This window comes from Leucoraja erinacea, chromosome 7 (assembly GCF_028641065.1).
Source record: "Leucoraja erinacea ecotype New England chromosome 7, Leri_hhj_1, whole genome shotgun sequence".
In the NCBI taxonomy this organism is placed as follows: domain Eukaryota; kingdom Metazoa; phylum Chordata; class Chondrichthyes; order Rajiformes; family Rajidae; genus Leucoraja; species Leucoraja erinaceus.
Genome location: NC_073383.1, coordinates 67,985,102 through 68,003,886, shown reverse-complemented (window position 1 = coordinate 68,003,886; position 18,785 = coordinate 67,985,102). Strand labels below are relative to the sequence as shown.

General features: G+C 38.7%; 1 protein-coding gene and 1 long non-coding RNA gene across 4 annotated transcripts in view; one reads left to right on the top strand and one right to left on the bottom strand.

Moving 5' to 3' along the window:
• cacnb4a (calcium channel, voltage-dependent, beta 4a subunit) overlaps positions 1-8,770 on the top strand; it is a 306,901-nt gene extending 298,131 nt beyond the window's left edge. For all 3 annotated transcript variants that reach the window (XM_055638722.1, XM_055638724.1, XM_055638725.1), the window contains one exon: positions 3,620-8,770. In XM_055638722.1, coding sequence (XP_055494697.1) covers positions 3,620-3,880 — 261 coding nt within the window. In that variant the 3' untranslated portion in view covers positions 3,881-8,770. The remainder of the gene's footprint in view (positions 1-3,619) is intronic.
• LOC129699086 (uncharacterized) lies at positions 35-18,711 on the bottom strand. Its single transcript, XR_008723778.1, has 3 exons — positions 18,491-18,711; positions 3,663-3,897; positions 35-467 (listed from the first exon to the last, which is right to left on the bottom strand). It is a non-coding gene; the product is annotated as an uncharacterized LOC129699086 (long non-coding RNA).
• Between the last annotated feature and the right edge of the window lie 74 nt (positions 18,712-18,785).

The window sequence follows — 18,785 nt, the reverse complement described above, 5'->3', positions numbered from 1 at the left end:
TGTGGTTACCTGTGGAATTAACAGGACAAAGTAAGCCATGACCCATGTTTCAATTCAGGCAATTGAAAACTGCACATTCTCGTACCCAGGTGCAAAGATTAACTCACTAATCACATATATAGTGTTACTCACTCAATGAATGTAATCCCAACCCACACGCACTTAAGACATTTTTGTCAGCGTTCTAATGAACTCTATATTGTGCCAGGTGCTGTTCTCACCCCCTCTATCTATAACCTTCTAAAATGCTTCTTCTGTTCTACATTTTAGATACAGAAAGGTATCCTTCGGCTTTAAAAAAAATGCCATTTAAATTAAAAGGAAACAACTGATCCAATCAACCACATGTAATCTTTAATATGCCACTTACATCTTGTGCGACTCACATTTATTTCATGAAATGTTCATAGTCCTGTTCAATTCCAGCAACAGTGGCTGGTAATTTAAAGTCAATTAATGAAATGAACCTGAAAGTAAAAAGCTTGTTTCAACTATGGTAATTATTAAACAATTAACCTGTTGTAAAAGTGCTGGAGTAACTCCGTGGGTCAAGTAAAAGTTCAACCATTTCCCAAAGTGTCATCGGACTGCGGAGACAGACACAACATGCTGGAGTAACTCAGTGGGACAGGCAGCATCTCTGAAGAGAAGGAATGGGTGACATTTTGGGTCGAGATCCTTCTTGAGCCTGGATCGTCACCTCTCCAGAGATGCTGCCTGTCTCGCTGAGTAACTCCAGCATTTTGTGTCTATCTCCTCAGTCCTATGACCTTTGGGAGGGGAATATATACTGGTTTTACCAGTGAAATCCACATTCTGCAAATAAATAAAAAATAATTGTATGGGAAGAAGGGAGGCCATGCAGTCCACAGTGTTGGAATGGCACAGGTAGTAAAACAATTAACCTTAATTGATTGATGATGTATAATTTTAGTTGCGACAAAAAAAAATTATGGATCTATTGGCAAGAACGAGCCATCTGGTTGTGAAATGAATAACTCTAAGATTTGACTAACTGTATCCTATAGGGACCTGATGATAACTACATATTTCTTTTTACCAATGTTTGCACTAATTGTACCTTTATTGTTTATGCACTGATTTATGCTATTGAAGGATTATCCATCACTTGAAATGGGACTGGCTCCAGGGACTGAATGACTTCATGACTGGCTACTCTAATTCATCATATCTTGGCAATTTATTTTTAGCCTTGTGTGCCAACACAACATCCTAACCTGGGCCCAATTTATTTCCTGGCCCATAGATCAGATCAGGTGCTATATCTGAGACAATAAGCCCCAGACCAATTCCTTCCCTTAATATGATTTTTCTGTGGGTCAGTAAACAATGTGATCTGATGCATTCAATAACTTTATAAGCTGGTTCATTATTTTATTATTTCATGAAATATATGTTTGCAGGCTTCCTGATTTTGACCCAGTAACAATGAAACATTGGTGATATATTTCTAGATCTGAATGTGATGTAATTTGGAAAGGAATTTATAGTTCTTGAGTACGTGTGCCCTTCTAGTAATCAACTGTTCATCAAGCCTATTGTTTATATATATGGTATTATTTTGGTTAGCTCTTATAATGCACCAACCACAATCAGATCCCAAATGCTATCTTGCATTTCCCTTAAAATCATCAATGATCCAGTGAAAGGAAAGGACCAAAATTGTGATTGGGGATACTTCTCTGAGTTGGATAGTTGTGGTAGTGTGGATAAGTGAACAACTTAAGAACTTAAAGTTGGACTGGTTTCCCGTGCTTAGAGTGATGAGAGGTAAGCAAGCTCAAATATTTCCAATTGAGATTCGCCGGTTACAAATGAATTTTCATTCTGGATGATGTGAAGCTTTTATGTCCTGTTAAAATTACAATGCTACAGGGAAGACCCATCTCTAGAGAAGACAAATAACTTCAAAGAGCACTTCACTCCTATCTCAAACAGTAAAGACTGCTGCATACCATTGTCATGGGTACATCAAATCCATTTTGTAAGCTAAAATAGAGGAACTCCAAATAACAGATACCGATTCTATCCACATTTATAGTGAGGCATCAAATTGAATGCAGCAGCAAACATTGGAAAAATGTAAGTGTCTGCATCAGGCTACATATTGGAGTGTAAAAACAATAAATTCATAGAACATAACATTCTGTAATTGATTGGAACCCAATTAATTTGACTGCAGTATGGCAGGCAAAGACCAATTCTTCTCTCTCATTTAACACGACTTCAAAGCCGCTCATGTTTAATGAAAGTCCAGGGAGTGAGAGCCACAATTAGCATCTCTCATTAAAGTGATAATAATTATCCCTGAAATTAGTTGCATATTCACATGTTCAGAGAGGTTAAATGCACTTACTTCATTTTCCAAAAACACACTGAAACCTCGCTGGTTATTTCAATTGAGAGGTACAATGTTCAACTGTTTAATTATTGATATTTGGTGTTAATCATTTAGAAACATGGGATACAGACTAAATTGAGTGTGAAGTTAAGCCTGCAGAGCTACAGAGTTGTGTTTTATCATATTAATTTAAACAAAATATTTCTAGTTCCATGTCCTAGTTTGCTCAAAGTACAGCTGAATCCATCATAAACTAACTCCACGATATCTGTGTGCATATGCAAGTAAATTAATTTACCAAAACCTCATACATTTTTTGAAATTGGCTCTCTGGTATGATGAATTATCTTAAGGTGAATCAGTTCCCTATTCCTCATAGGTGAATCTGGAGCCAGAGTCCTTTAAAATCTCCATTACTTCTTGGGGCTTAAGACTACTTTAGCCTGCAGGATATTTGGTAGGGGAAGGATTCAACCAGACTCTATAGAATAGATGAACTGTTAGATGTAATATATTTTGCTAACTGCCAGTTTTAACTCTAATTACATTTTGGGCAGCACGGTGGCTCAGCTCTTAGACCTGCTGCCTCCCAGTGCTAGCTACCCGTGTTCAATCCTGACCTCGGGTGTTGTCTGTATGGATTTTACATGTTCTCCCTGTGACTGCATGGGTTTCCTCCAGGTGCTCCGCTTTCTTCCCACATTAAATTTGCAGATTGATTGGCCTTTGTAAATTGACCATAGTGTGTGCAGGGACTGGATGCGATTGTGGGATAACATAGAACTAGTGTGAGCAGGTATTGATGGTCGACGTGGACACAGTGGGCTGAAGGGCCTGTTTCCATGCTGTAACTTTCAATTAATTAATCCACAAAGATGCTTGTCAGGGTAAGGGTGATTCATCACAAATTAGTCAGGTGATTAGTCGGGAAAGGCAGGAATTCAAAATAAAAGCTTAACTACATTGTGTTTCATGCACAGTTCCTACATCACGCCTTACAACGTTTTCGATTCAGAAATCGACAATTCATTTTTGACATTCCTGGAAAACCTTAATATAAACAAAAATTGCAGCAAATACTCAGCAATCAACTTCAGACATTAACAGTTTGCATCTCCAGAGAGGCTGCTTGACCTACTGAGTATTTCCTGCATTTACAGTATTAATTTTATCTTGCATTATGTAAGTGATCTAAAATTATTTCTATGTTAGTTGCAGCAGTTTTGCTAACGCAGTCCTTTGTTTTGTGCTATCTAGGGGCAGAGAATGAGCAACAGCAATCACTCTGGTGAACACATACCCGTTGAACGAACACGCTTGGTGCACTCCGATGAAAACGGTCACAGTGAGAGGGCGCGGAAGAACAGGAATCGCTTGTCTTCAGGTTCCCAGCACAGCCGAGGCCAATACCCACTGATGGAGGAAGAGTATTCTGACCCCTATCAGGACACGTACAAATCACGAAGGAGTCACGGATCACCTGGAGGCCACAGCCATGATTCTCAACACAGGCTATGAGAAATGTTGTTATTCACCTACAAAAAAAAAAACAAGATAGAGAAAAGATTTTTTTTTAAGAAAAAAAAACAAAACCCCTGCCTTGCGACATTAAAGGTGAACAGGGAAGCATTCAGGCAGTACTTAATATTTTAGTATTGAAACAACAACTCAAAGTGGTTTTCAAAAAGTCTTTCCTCCCCCTTTCAGGTTAGTTTGCTCATAATGGAGACAGTCTGGTCAAGTGTTTTCCCAAACACTTTACTGGTTTTGTAAATATGAAGAATGCATGGTAGTGTATTCCGTGACATCGTGGGTTTATTGTCACTGTGTCACTGAGCACATCTACCTCTATATATTTTTTGCCTATAAAATGACCACATATATTACATACCTTGACACTAAAATCAATACTTCCTCTGCTGCAGTGCCAACCTAGCCGTACAGTCGGTGTAGTGGATCTTGAGTACAGGTGGGTTCCTAGCACTTAAACCTGCTCGTAAAGTTCCCAATGCAGTGACAAAGCTCCTTTAATACATAACACTCTTCATCTGATTCCTTGTTAGCAATAAGTGGTATTGCAATACAACCCTGTACTACCATTGTTTCAACAGATTTTGCTTCAGCGTGTGATTCCGGAATTTAATGCAGCTCTCCATTACATGTACAGCACACTATTTGCATGAAATAAGCAGTAACAAATCACCTATTTACAAGTAAGATATTATTTAAATTTAGGAACAATAAATTAAGCTATTATGCATTTGCTACTTGTGTATGGTTTTTTAAAAGTATTATTTATGAAGGATGAATTCAGGCTGTACATTATCTTGCTAATGTTAATTCCTCTATTTTCCATGTTTAGAGAGTTCAGTGTTATTAGTTAGTAGATGCATTAGTGCAATAAATTTGATAAAATCTCTCACCAGACGAATTTGTACACAATAACTGTTTATTCAACCCACGTGTGTTAAAGAGAACACACTTTGACTGGAAGGCCTTCATTCCATGGTAGCAACCCTTCAAAATGGTTTGACTTACAAAATTCAATTCAATGCAAGGTAAGGCCATTGGAAAATACTTTGCAACAGTGATTGAGCAACTGGCTGAATATATCACAGGATTCAAAATTGGCATTGTACAGGTGTATTAACCTATGAGAATACTGACCGGTTAAATTGTTTGGGGATATACAGAATTTTCTTAGCTAATCGAAGGTAATCTGTATCCACATGCTGCATTTTGGTATTTACAAATAATAACATAATGCTGCCATGTAAAAAAAGAACACTTTACTTCTCTCCATTTGTTTTTTTTACATAATTGTATTTGTTGGAGCCCTGAATATCTTTATTATCATTGAAAGCACATGGTAACGAAACAGAACTCAAGTTTCAGTGCAATTGCTGCAAAGCTTGGTCATTGAAGAATTGCAGTCAGCTAGAACTTGGGTTGCTTAGTGCAGGACGAGACAGGGAAGATGGACAAGCAGGAAGAGTAAAGGTGAGAGGGGGAAAAGATGGAGAAAAATTATGTATTTCAATGTGCTATTCGAAAAAATATCTGCTCTCATCAAACACCCTTCACTCTTTTACTATTCAATCTAAATTTAGACCCAGTTTAGTTATCTTACTTATAATCTAAGAACATCCATTCATGGATAAATTCAGTAATCCATTTTTCATGCTATCACTGTGACTTCCCAGACTGAACTACAAATTTAGTAGTTGAATTGAGGCTTTTTACCATGTTTAGATCATAGAATTGTCGATTTTTGGTCTCATTTTGCCATATGTAGATTGTAATATCATGCCAAGGGATGCACTTGGCTAATCAATGGCTTTCAACAACATTGTTATTAGCATTGGAATTTTGATTATGCATTAGTATTAACTAGCAAATTTCTGTCAAAAATGGAAAATATTGGTTTGAGATTGGATCCATAATCTGAATCATTTTGAAAAAGGTGGACCAACTATATAGTATTTACTAAGAAAGCTAATGGCATGTTGGCCTTCATTGCGAGAGGATATGAGTTTAGGAGCAAGGGGGTCCTACTGCAGTTATACAGGGCCCTGGTGAGACTGCACCTGGAGTATTGTGTGCAATTTTGGTCTCCTAATTTGAGGAAGGACATTATTGCTATTGAGGGAGTACAGTGTAGGTTAGAAACATAGAAACATAAAAAATAGGTGCAGGAGTAGGCCATTCGGCCCTTCGAGCCTGCACCGCCATTCAATATGATCATGGCTGATCATCCAACTCAGTATCCTGTACCTGCCTTCTCTCCATCCCCCCTGATCCCTTTAGCCACAAGGGCCACATCTAACTCCCTCTTAAATATAGCCAATGAACTGGCCTCAACTACCTTCTGTGGCAGACAATTCCACAGATTCACCACTCTCTGTGTGAAAAATGATTTTCTCATCTTGGTCCTAAAAGATTTTCCCCTTATCCTTAAACTGTGACCCCTTGTTCTGGACTTCCCCAACATTGGGAACAATCTTCCTGTATCTAGCCTGTCCAACCCCTTAAGAATTTTGTAAGTTTCTATAAGATCCCCCCTCAATTCTAGCGAGTACAAGCCGAGTCTATCCAGTCTTTCTCCAGGTTAATTCCCGGGATGGCAGGACTGACATATGATTAAAGAATGGGTCAACTGGGCTTGTATTCACTGGAATTTAGAAGGATGAGAGGGAATCTTATAGAAATATATAAAATTCTTAAGGGATTGGACAGGCTAGATGCAGGAAAATGTTCCCGAAGTTAGGGGAATCCAGAACCAATGGTCACAGTTTAAGAATAAAGGGTAGGCCATTTAAGACTGAGATGAGGAAAAACCTCATCACCCAGAGAGTTGCAAATCTGTGGAATTCTCTGCCATGGAAGGCAGTGGAGGCCAATTCACTGGGTGTTTTCAAAAGAGTGTTTGATTTAGCTCTTAGTGCTAAAGGAATTAAGGGATATGGGGAGAAAGCAGACACGGGGTACTGATTGTAGATGATCAGCCATAATCATATTGAATGGAGGTGCTGGCTAGAAGGGCCAAATGGTTTACTCCTGCACCTATTTTTCTATGTTTCTATGTTTCTAAAATAAAATTATTTCCTTTCCTAAATTTAATACTCAAATGTGGACATACAATACTTCCTGAGGTCTCATCAGTATTTCATAGAAGATAGGTATTCAGTCATAACAAATAAGTGTAAACATAAAATCTGTTAGGTACAGCAGGCATAATATCATATATACTGTCTTTCTCAAAATGTGGTCAATTGTGATACTCATCCACTAACAAAATGTCCTTCAGTATTGAATAATATTAGAGATTCATGCATTAGCTCGATGCTGTAAAATAAATATGTGTGCAAATTCCTCAAACTCGTGCACTCAGGAGTGAAGTTGTACTCGGATTGCAGGCGAGTAATGGGGCTACCCTGTTGTAACCTCAAACATTTGAACTGTGATCTGAGGTGCCACTTTCTGCAGCTGAGAATGAGATTACAAATTTTTGAATTTAATTTGTGACCAAATATGGTGAGAGTTTGAGGTCACTATACAAATCACAGAATAGTTACATATCACAGATATGCTCAAAAATATCTGATCCTACCTACACTGATTTCCACCTCCCAAAAAACTTCCTATATGTCACAAGCTTACTTCCAAATTCTCTTTGATCTGCATGAATCTGCTTTAGTTCTCAGTCATTCTGTCACTCAAAGACAGATCTCCAGATACCTTGTCCCCACTCTCCCTTTTCAAAAGAAATTTATGAATTATTTTTGAAAGTAAAGGCAGAATTTCAGAATCTGGAAACTTCTGCAAAGTGATGTTTAATATATCTGCATATGCTTCTTTCAAGTATAGACTCAAAGTGCTGCAGTAACTCAGCGGATCAGGTAGCATCTCAGGAGAAAAAGGATAGGTGTCATTCAATATGGCACCTGCCCTGCCATTCAATATAATTCAATATTAGAATAAATTATATTCAAAATAAAGGAAGTTCTTTTAGGAAGGAGATGAGGGGGAATTTCTTTAGTCACCGGGTTGATAATCTAATAAATTATTTGCCACAGAAGGCTGTGGAGGCCAAGTCAGTGGACATTTTTAAGGCAGATATAGATAGATTTTTGATTAGTACAGGTGTCAGAGGTTATGGGGAGAAGGCAGGAGAATGCAGTTAGGAGGGAGAGATAGATCAGACATGATTGAATTTAGACGATGGCCGAATTATGCCCATAATATGATTATACCTGTTTGCTGCAGGCCTCATTTCCTCATCTGTGCCAGTTCCCCGAAGCCCTCAATTCCTCAACCTTTCAAGTGTTTATTTATCTCCATTTTAAATATATCTAATAATTTGGTCTCAACTACCTTGGGCAGGGAATACCAGCGATTCACTCCTCTTAGAGAAGGATTTTCCATGCACCTCACGTTTTAAATGCTCCAACCTGTCAACCCCCTTTAGGATCTCATACGTATGAATAAGGTCACCATTCATTCATCAAAAATCCAAGAAATACTGACCCACCTGTCTATCCTCTCCTGAAAAGACAACCATCTCATCTCTACAATTAGCCTGGTGAATCTCCTATATTGCCGTCAATGCTACTCTTGCTATGGGGGTCGAAACTCTGCACAGTATTCCAGATGTGGCCACACCATACCCATTACACCTGTAACAAAACATTTCTAATCTTAAACTCTAATCCCTTTGCAATAAATACCAAAATGTAATTTGCCTTCTTCATTACTTGTTGGACCTGTCTACTAACGTTTTGTGTTTCTTGCATGAGAACACCTAGATTTCTCTGAGCTTCAGTCATTTGTAGCGTCATTCCATTTCAACATCTTTTGATTCCCCCCAGCAAAGTACATGACCTCGTAATTCAACTCTCGTCGCAGAATCACAACATGCCCTTCTATCTAGTTTTGTATCGTCGGCATATGTAGAAACCTTACATTTTGGTCCCTTCAAAACTTCAAAGTAAATAGTAAACAAGTGAGGGCCAAAAATCAGGTACTCCACTGGATATATCCCTGCAGATTGAAATTCACAAATGTATTCCATCTCTCCCTTATCCACGTGACAGTTTTCATTATACTCACTCATCCAATGACTGGTTCTTAATACAACTATTCTTTCCTTATAATGCATTGTAGTCTTATTGAATCTCATTTTAGTAAGTCCATATTCCCTTTTAATACTCCTACTAAATATATTTCTGATCAGTTTTGCTTTGCATTTCTTTTTTGCACATGACACAATATGCTAGTTTTGAACTTTTTCCAGTCTGCTAGATTTTCATTTTTCTTTGCATTTGTGCATGCTTTGTTCATTAGTTAAGTATGGTTTGGTTGGAATCCACCCTCTGATTTAATAAATATGCAATGTAGTAACAGTGTGGGTTGAACTTCACTTCTACATTTATCTACTTTAAAGACTAATTTTGAAAAATGTTTAACATGCATGGAGTACTATATTGCATGTTCTGTGTAGGGACATTATTTTAATTTGGTCTCTTGCCTTATTTGCTGACTGAAGTTCTACAAATCCATAACCACACAAGTTCAATGGTTAGGTTTAAAGATATCTACATGTCTTGAACCAAGTGCTTTGACCTCACTCAAATAAATGATGTACAGCAGTTGTCAGGCCACCCTTGTGAAGTAGTAAACATCCCTTGATCATTTATTAGGGAACTTTACCTGTGCATGGTAGAGTGCAGGTGAACTGAAATTATCGTTAATTGTGACGTTAACTTTTGTTAATTGAGAGAAAAACAAACATCTGAAGGAACTCAATTGGTCGAGCAGCATCTGGAGGGGAGAGATGAATTATCAATGTTTCAGGTCCAGACCCTGGGCATTGGTCTGAAAATCAAGAGGGGAGATAACTATTATAAAGAGAGGGAAGGGGTGAATCAGATTCTGGTTGTTGATAGGCAGACTAATGAGGGGGTGAGGGTTGATGGGCAAATCAGCTCCAAAAGGCTGCATCTGCTCATCATCCATAATTTCCTTGGTCCACCTATCTTTAATACTGGCCATCTTCTCTCTCCTCTCTAATTTCTGATAATAGGTCTTGACTTGATATATAGACCGTTCCTTTCTCCCCACAGCTGCTGCTCAACCACTGAGTTCCTCCAGCAGTTGTTTTTTTGTTCTGGTCTCCAACATCTACATTCTCTAGTGTCTTCTGTGTTCATTGGGAACCGGGCTTAAATTACACTTGGGAGCTTGATCTGGAGTTTTAGAATTTCTTTATCTTGGGCAACCAATTAATGCATACATTGATTTTTTTTAATAGACAAGTTGGTCTCTTCATTGCTCTGAGAGGTTAGTATTTTAGCTCATTTTGGAACCCCCCCTTTTTTAAAATTATGAAGTAACCATAAATGGTTGGATTTGGAACTGGATGAAGTGTAAACATATTACAAAATTGTGATTTAAAAAAAATTTCAATGGTGGCATATTAATTCCATACACTCTGGACAAGTCACCCTCATTTTATTCTCAGTAAAAGAGATGCGCCAAAAATTCTATTGCAGATTTGATAAGTTGTGTTAGGTTGTATCACCGTTTTGTTCCCTGGCTCTCAGATAAGCAATGCCTCAAAGTGAAGTTCATCTTTGTTCTCAAATTCCTCCTTGGCATTGTCTTCCCATGCCTTTGCAATCACCTCCAGCTCATCAGCTCCCTGAGATATTGAACTACCCCTGGTTTATTTCAATTATTCTACCGTTAACGAGTGTGCCTTCAGTTGCTGTGGCCCCTAGCTTGGAAATTCCCTCCCTTTCAAACTTCTCCACCTCCCTTTCTCCTCTATGACACTCCTTAAAACCTACCTCTTTGACCACGCTCTTGGTCATCTGTCCTAATTTTTATGTGACTCAGTGAAGCTTCTTGGAATGTTTCACTGCGTTAAAGGCACTTATGTAAATGTGAGTTGTTGTTATTTTTGTTATCTGCTTGTTAAATATCGGTGTATATATTGACTGTTAAATACTGGTGTATATATTGCTTGATAGATCCTAACATATGTACTGTCCATTAATACTGATATCCAGGGCACTGAATTAAAACAATGAGAGAAATGCCAGTTTTGAAGCCTTGATAATGATGGGTCATATTTCTCTGTGTGCTAATTTTAGTGAAAAGGTAAGAGTGAGTATTAACACTGATCATTGCTCTCTATTCACATCTACTTATGCACCAATGGTAGTTGTGGGAAAAAATACATCTTTAAGTCTTCCTTTTTCATGCCAACTGATTGGAGCTCACTTTGAAAAAATACTTTGCACCTTAATATAATCTTTTTTTTAAAAATGTGAACATTGCCGATATGTTGTATTCTTTGCAAGTGACTGTTTTAATAATGGCTAGTTAAATGCGACACTGCTATTAAAACAAAATTGCTGCATGAAATGGCATGTCAAACATCAAGAAGAAACACATCACAAGATTATGTGTAAGTTTGTAAAATTGTTTAACTATTTGAAGTAACCTTTACTGTTACTGACCAGTCTTAGATTGAAGACTAGCTGGATTTCTGTATTAGTAGGGTTACGACAACATGCCTTTAAGTGTTTTTTTTACATTGAACATATTGAAAAGTAACCATTAAATTTTGAGACTGCATGACATGCATGTACATGTTTACCAATCCAAATAAAGCAATCTGTCATTATTCTAATTACACAAACAATCTAAATATTTAGTCCTTAAGTACATTGAGCTAGAAACTGGTGCTTGTTGTACCTGTTTTCTGGTAGGAAACTGGGAAGAGGGGGGGGGGAGCAAAATGTACCAGTTTTGTTGGGTATGTCCAGTCCCCTAACCATGACCAAAATATACCCAACTTCTTACTGTTTTAGGTGATTTTACAAAAGGTTGCTGATGGTCCCCAAAAAAGCAATATAAGACTCGGCATAAGTTAACGAGAGATCTAAAACTTACTTAAGTACTTCTCCCTCATATTGCGCTACCTGGTTATCCTATCCTACTGAGGATACAAATTGTGTTGTCAACTCATCCAAAGTAATCAATTGGGTCATAACTTAGATTTTCCTGATTTTATTTTCAATCTGATGAACATACAGTGCTAGGTTTAGTGGGTTTCTGCTGGTGCAACATCAGCCAGTTGCTGTGGGATAACGAGTTGCCAAGACTTGTCAATGGTGGCTTTGTTCTGCTGATTATTAATTCCTACTAAGCATTCAGACAATGTCCTAGGTCCACTTTCCACTGCAAAACTGTGCTTTTGATAGTATTCCACACCATATGCAGTCTGTGGATGCCTCTATTAGCACAGACTGAATTTAGTCATGAAGGCAAACTACGCCAACTACATTAAATATCACATTTTGCCTGTGGTGGGCTTGGAGGTTTGCAGGTATGTATAGATCAATTCAAGCATGCCAGACATTTAATTGCAATTATAGTGGCCAGCTGGTCAAGTTCATAACTTGATTTGCAATATTTTTGAGAATAACTTTGGAGTAATTGCAATTTTGTTATCTGTGATCTTTGAAGATGAGCACACTGTTCCATTGCAATTGAATCTACACTCCAGCACAATGCAGAGGTAACTCGGCACTTTGAGAGCAGGGTCATATTCTGAAGACACTTCCGTTAGAGGTGATCCCACACTATAAATAGCCATAGCGGATTTCTTCTGAGTAAGGAAATACAGTATTGCCACTCTGGACCTCCTTTGGAGGCGGTAACTGACAAGTATGCATGAATTAGCTCTGTATTGCACAATTAGAATTACATATCAAACGATCTATGGCATTACATCATGCCAAAAGCAAGGTGAATGAAGGCCTGCAGTGGATGGGTACCAACATATAACAATGTGCAGTTACTGAAGAATAGCATTAGAACATTTTAACACCTGGTACAAAATGGACAATTACCTGCAGAACAAAAAAAGTTGCAAGTTATTTGTGCATTTAAGTCTTGTGTTATGGAATGTTACAGTAGTACTCCTCTGCAATATGTACTTCATGTATGTGTTAGTATAGGTACAGGTTTAAGCTGCATACATGAATCAGAACAGTAATGGATACTTACAATCAACTGTTATGAAAGCTGCAATGTTCCCCAACTTGGGCATTTTTGCAGTTAAGTACTGGCTCCAGTTTTAACATAAAACATTGCAAGATTTCAACATTTGGGTCAGATACCCAATTTACTCCTCCTTCGTACTTCTTGGCTTCATGAAAATTAAATTTTAAAGCATGTATATTCAGTTTCCAACTGGAATTCAACCAGTTCTTAGCAAGCATGTCTAGTTAAAATCAGTGTAGAATGGAAGGATGGTGGGATTATCTCTGCCTCTTATCCTGAGGAAGCAATCATTAAAATGGGTGAAATTCATATCATAATCTTCCCCAGTGAACTTTATACATGTATAAACTTACAAAAAATAGAATTGATTTTAGGAATTGAATTTTTGCAATCAATTGAATGCATTTTTCTTCTGAAATATTTTTGGAAAAATCTACCATCTGTTTGCCAAGTTAAATAAAATTCTGCATAACAATCATATAGTTTTGTTCATTCTGAATTTTTGCTGATAACTAGATCAAAGGTAAAAGTATACTGCCGCTCTTTTGTAATAGGTGCAAATCTTATGAGCAACGCAAAAAGTATTAACACACGTAGATATATATTGATCTGTAATAAAAAAATTGCAGTAAATATTAACATTGTCAGTAGCTCGTCTTCCACTTCTAGTTTTCAAGACAAAATAAAATGAATATCAAAGCTTCAGTTCCCCATTTTATAGTTCTCATAAATTGCGTTGAACCTTTGGAATAATTAAAGCCTAATAAAATAATATGTAAAACTGTATTTTACTTCAAAAATTTACCTTTTAGATATTGGGACCATAGACTTAAAGTGCTCTACAATAGATTTTTTGTAGTTGAAATAAAACGTTTCAATTCAAATATATTAGTGACACTTTACTTACCTTTCATTAGTTAGTTGAAGAAAAGATCCAATGCTGTACTATATTTAGAATACCTCAGTGAGATAAGGGTCAAAGTTAGTCATATTATTAGCATAAAATGATTTAGAAATAGATACTTTAAAAAATTAAATATTATTTCAGTAGTATTTTTGAATAATGTTTTCTGGTATATGGAATTGAATTTGCTAAGACTTGGATTGGAAGATGGGCTACATGCAGTTCCTATGTATTACTGTTACAGATATTTTGTCAAACGCCTTGCCTGCTGAATTTTTCTTAAAGAATTACCAAGTAAGGCTACTCCTGCCAAACTATTATAGGGAGGACTTTGCTCCACAATGAGAAGACAACTTTAACAACAAACCCTTTAACTTCTCATTAATCAGGGCTACTGGACACCCTGAGGACTTAATAGCATGTTAAAATTACATGACCTTTTTTGCACATTTGTAAAACAAGTTTACAAAAAAAAAATTGAAAAGGCTTGTAAATAATTTGTTGCTGCTTTAATTGGTATGAAAATTATTATTAAGAAATATATTTAACATACTGTACAACAGAGTCACCCTGTGCAGGGTTCTATGAAAGGTATCCTTCTGTGTAAGGTCAATAGCATTGTTTCTTACAGCACACAGTTTATAGTATTTTCAGTATTCTGAAGAGCATGTTGGGTTAACTTCCATTTCCTATGCAAATGTGCACAGTGTTGCATGTAGTGCTGATTACTCCCTCAGCTTCTCAGTGGCATTTTGTTTTGGAGATGTCAGAAATTAATTGCTTAGCTATTTTTCGTGCACAGAGAATTGGAAAATGAAATGTAAATGGCATGCATGGAATTATCACTATTTCTGAAAATATGGTTTCTGGAAATTAGATGTTAAAAATCAGCTGCATTTTCAAAATAGATTAGATTTTTTCTAAAGTAATAATAAAAATGTTTCTTCAAACTGGTGGTATTATGTTTGATTTAATTGCAACACGTAATCCTTTAGGAGCGGGAATAATTTCAATGCTGAAGGCGGCCGTTTAATCCATTATATGTACTGGCTCTCAACCAGAGAAACTCACTAGTTCTAAAATCACCCCCACCCCTGTATTCATCTGATATTTACCTAATTTTCTCTTGAAGGCTATTATGGAACCAACCTCCACCTGGGCTATAAACAGCAAATTTCAGATTCTAACCAAACTCTATGTAAAAAAAGTTTTACCTTACAATGCTATCAGATTTGTTTACCTTTCATACCTTTGATCTCTAGTCCCCAACAACTCACCAACAGGGACAGCGGTCTATCCAGACGCCATAGCATCTTACATCAGGACTCTCTCTTCTATATGGGGAGAAAGCAGGAACAGGGTATTGATTTTGGATGATCAGCCATGGTAATATAGAATGGCGGTGCTGGCTCAAAGGGCCGAAAAGCTTACTCCTGCAACTATTTTCACTCCTTCTGGCCTACTCCTGCAACTATTTTCACCCCTTCTATGTTTCTCTAATTTATCCCTGTAATTAATCCTGGAGCTAGGCTCTCAATTTTGCAGTCTGCAAGTCACATTCTTTGCTCATTAAAATTAATACATGTGGGTATGCTGCCTTTAAGATGAGATTTTAGATGAAGAAAGGCCTGGATAGAGTGGATGGGGAGAGGATATTTCCAGTGGCCAGCGCTAGAGTTGTTGCCTTACAGCGAATGCAGCGCCGGAGACCCAAGTTCGATCTCGACTATGGGTGCTGTCTGTACGGAGTTTGTACCTTCTCCCCGTGACCTGCATGGGTTCTATCCGAGATCTTCGGTTTCCTCCCACAATCCAAAGATGTACAGGTTTGTAGGTTAATTGGCTTGTAAATGTAAAAATTGTCCGTCGTGGGTGTAGGATGGTGTTAATGTGCGGGGATCGCTGGTAGGCGCGGACCCGGTGGGCCGAAGGGCCTGTTTCCGCGCTGTATCTCCAAACTAAAAAATCTCTAAGCTAAATTAAACCAATGGGAGAGGACTAGAGATCATAGCCTCAAAAATAAATGACATTCCTTTTGGAAGGAGGCGAGGAGGAATTTCTTTAGTCAGAGGGTGATGGATCTGTGGAAATCATTGCAACAGAAGGCTGAGGAGGTCAAGTCAATAGATATTTTGAAGGCAGAGATTGATAGATTCTTGATTAGTATGGGAGTCAGGGGTTATAGAAACATAATAGGTGCAGGAGGAGGCCAGCCAGCACCGCCATTCATTATGATCATGGCTGATTGTCCCCAATCAATAACCCATGCCTGCCTTCTCCCCATATCCCTTGATTCCACTAGCCTCTAGAGCTCTATCTAACTTTATCTTAAATCCATCCAGTGATTCGGCCTCCACTGCTCTCTGTGGCAGGAAATTCCAAAAATTCACAAATCTCTGGGTGAAAACATTTTTTCTCACCTCAGTCTTAAATGGGCTCTCCTTTATTCTAAGACTGTGGCCCCTGGTGGCTGGACTCGCCCAACATTGGGAACATTTTTCCTGCATCTAGCTTGTCCAGTTCTTTTAAATTTTAGATGGTTCTATATGTTATGGTGAGAAAGCATAGGAATAGGGTTGAATGGGATAGATAGATCAGCCATGATTGAATGTCAAAGTAGACCTGATGGGCCAAATGGAAGTTTATGAACTTATGACATTATCTTTCTGCTTGTGACACGATTTTGAAAAGCAGGGTAGCAGACAAATATTTATACCTCAGTCAACATAATATGATCATGGCTGATCATCAAAAATCAGTTACCCGGTTCTGGCTCTTTCCCAATTTCCCTTGATTCCCTTAGCCCTAAGAGTTAAATCTAACTCTCTCTTGAAAACATCCAGTGAATTGGCCTCCACTGCCATCTGTGACAGAGAATTCCACAGATTCACAACTCTCTGGGTGTAAACGTTTTACATCATCTCAGTCCTAAATGGCCTAACCCTTATTCTTAAACCATGACGCCTGGTTCTGGACTCCCCCAACATCAGGAATATTTTGCCTGCATCTACATTGTACAGTCTTCAAAGAATTTGATATGTTTCTATAAGATCCCCTCTCATCTTACTAAATTCTATCAAATACAAGCACAGTCGACCTATTCTTTCATCATACATCAGTACCGCTATCCTGGGAATTAACCTGGTGAACCTACGCTGCTCCCTCAATAGCAATAATGTCCTTCCTCAAATTAAGAGACCAATATTGCACTCAATATTCCAGGTGCGGACTCACCAGGTACAACTGCAGTGGAATCTCCTTGCTCCTAAACTCCAATCCTCTTGCAATGAAGGCCAACATGCCATTAGCTATCTTCACTACCTGCTGTACCTGCATGCTTACTTTCAGCGACTGATGTACAAGCACACCAAGGTCTTGTTGCACCTCCACTTCTCCTAATCTGACACCATTCAGATGTTTAAGAAGGAACTGCAGATGCTAGTTTAATCTGATGATAGACATAAAAAGCTGGAGTAACTAAGAGGGACAGGCAGCATCTCTGGAGAGAAGGAATGGGTGATGTTTCGGGTCGAGACCCTTCTTCAGACTGGTTAGGGATAAGGGAAGCGAGAGATTTAGACGGTGATGTGGAGAGGTAAAGAACAATGAATTAAAGATATGCAAAAGAGTAATGATAAAGGAAACAGGCCATTGTTAGCTGTTTGTAGGGTGAAAATGAGAAGCTAGTGTGAATTGGGTGGGGGAGGGATAGAGAGAAAAGGAATGCCGGGGATACCTGAAGTGAGAGAAATCAATATACCACTGGGCTGTAAGCTGTCCAAGCGAAATATGGGATGCTGTTCCTCCAATTTGGGTTTAGCCTCACTCTGACAATGGAGGAGACCGAGGACAGAAAGGTCTGTATGGGAATGGGAAGCAGAATTAAAGTGTCCAGCAACCGGGAGATCAGGTTTGTTCACGCGGGCTGAGCGAAGGTATTCCGTGAAATAATCGCCCAGTCTGCATTTGGTCTTGCCGATGTATAAGAGTCCACATCTTGAACAACGGATACAGTAGATGAAGTTGGAGGAGCTGCAAGTGAACCTCTGCCTAAGCTGCAAGGATTGTTGGGGTCCCTGGACAGAGTCGAGGGAGGAGGTATAGCGACGGGCGTTGCATCTTCTGCGGTTGCAGGGGAAGGTACCTAGGGAGGGGTACCATTCAGATAATAATCTGCCTTCGTTCTTGCCACCAAAGTGGATAACGTCACATTTATTCACATTACATTCCATCTGCCATGCTTCTGCCCACTCACCCAACCTATCCAAGTAACCCTGCAGCTTCATAGCATCCTCCTCGCAGCTCACACTGCCACCCAGCTTTGTGTCATCCGCAAACTTAGAAGTATTAGTCCTCGACCCGAAACATCGCCTATTCCTTCCCTCCAGCGATGCTGCCGTCCTGCTGAGTTACTCCAGCATTTTGTGTCTATCTGCAGTTCCTTCCTACACATCACTCATCTTGTGTGACCTTACTGTGTTAAAACTGAATGTTGTACAACGGTGACACTACTTCAAAGGTATTTCATTGCCTTTAGGGCACTTTCGGGCATCCTGAGGGTGCAGTAATAGTGCCACGTTTTTCTTTCACTTTGCATTCTCTCAACCTCTGCCAGGTTGGCTGCACTTATGTCAAAAGTCATGACTCACCAGCTTTAGTTACATAAAATGTTATTAAGACAAGATGTCACTACGGTGAACTAATGATCTGAACAGATTTCACAACACCAATAGGAACTGTTAAATGAATTCTGCCCTTCCCTCAGTATTCTGATTGCATCCTTTGAGGGATTCCTTTAAAGGTATTCCCCGCGGCACTCTGCAACCAAAGTGTAGCGCGGACGCTGAGGCACATCACCTGCTGGACGCGTTGGCACTGCCGGCACTGCCGGCACCGCGCAGACGTAGCAAGTGCAAGAAAGTCGCCGGCCGCGCAAATGCGCTG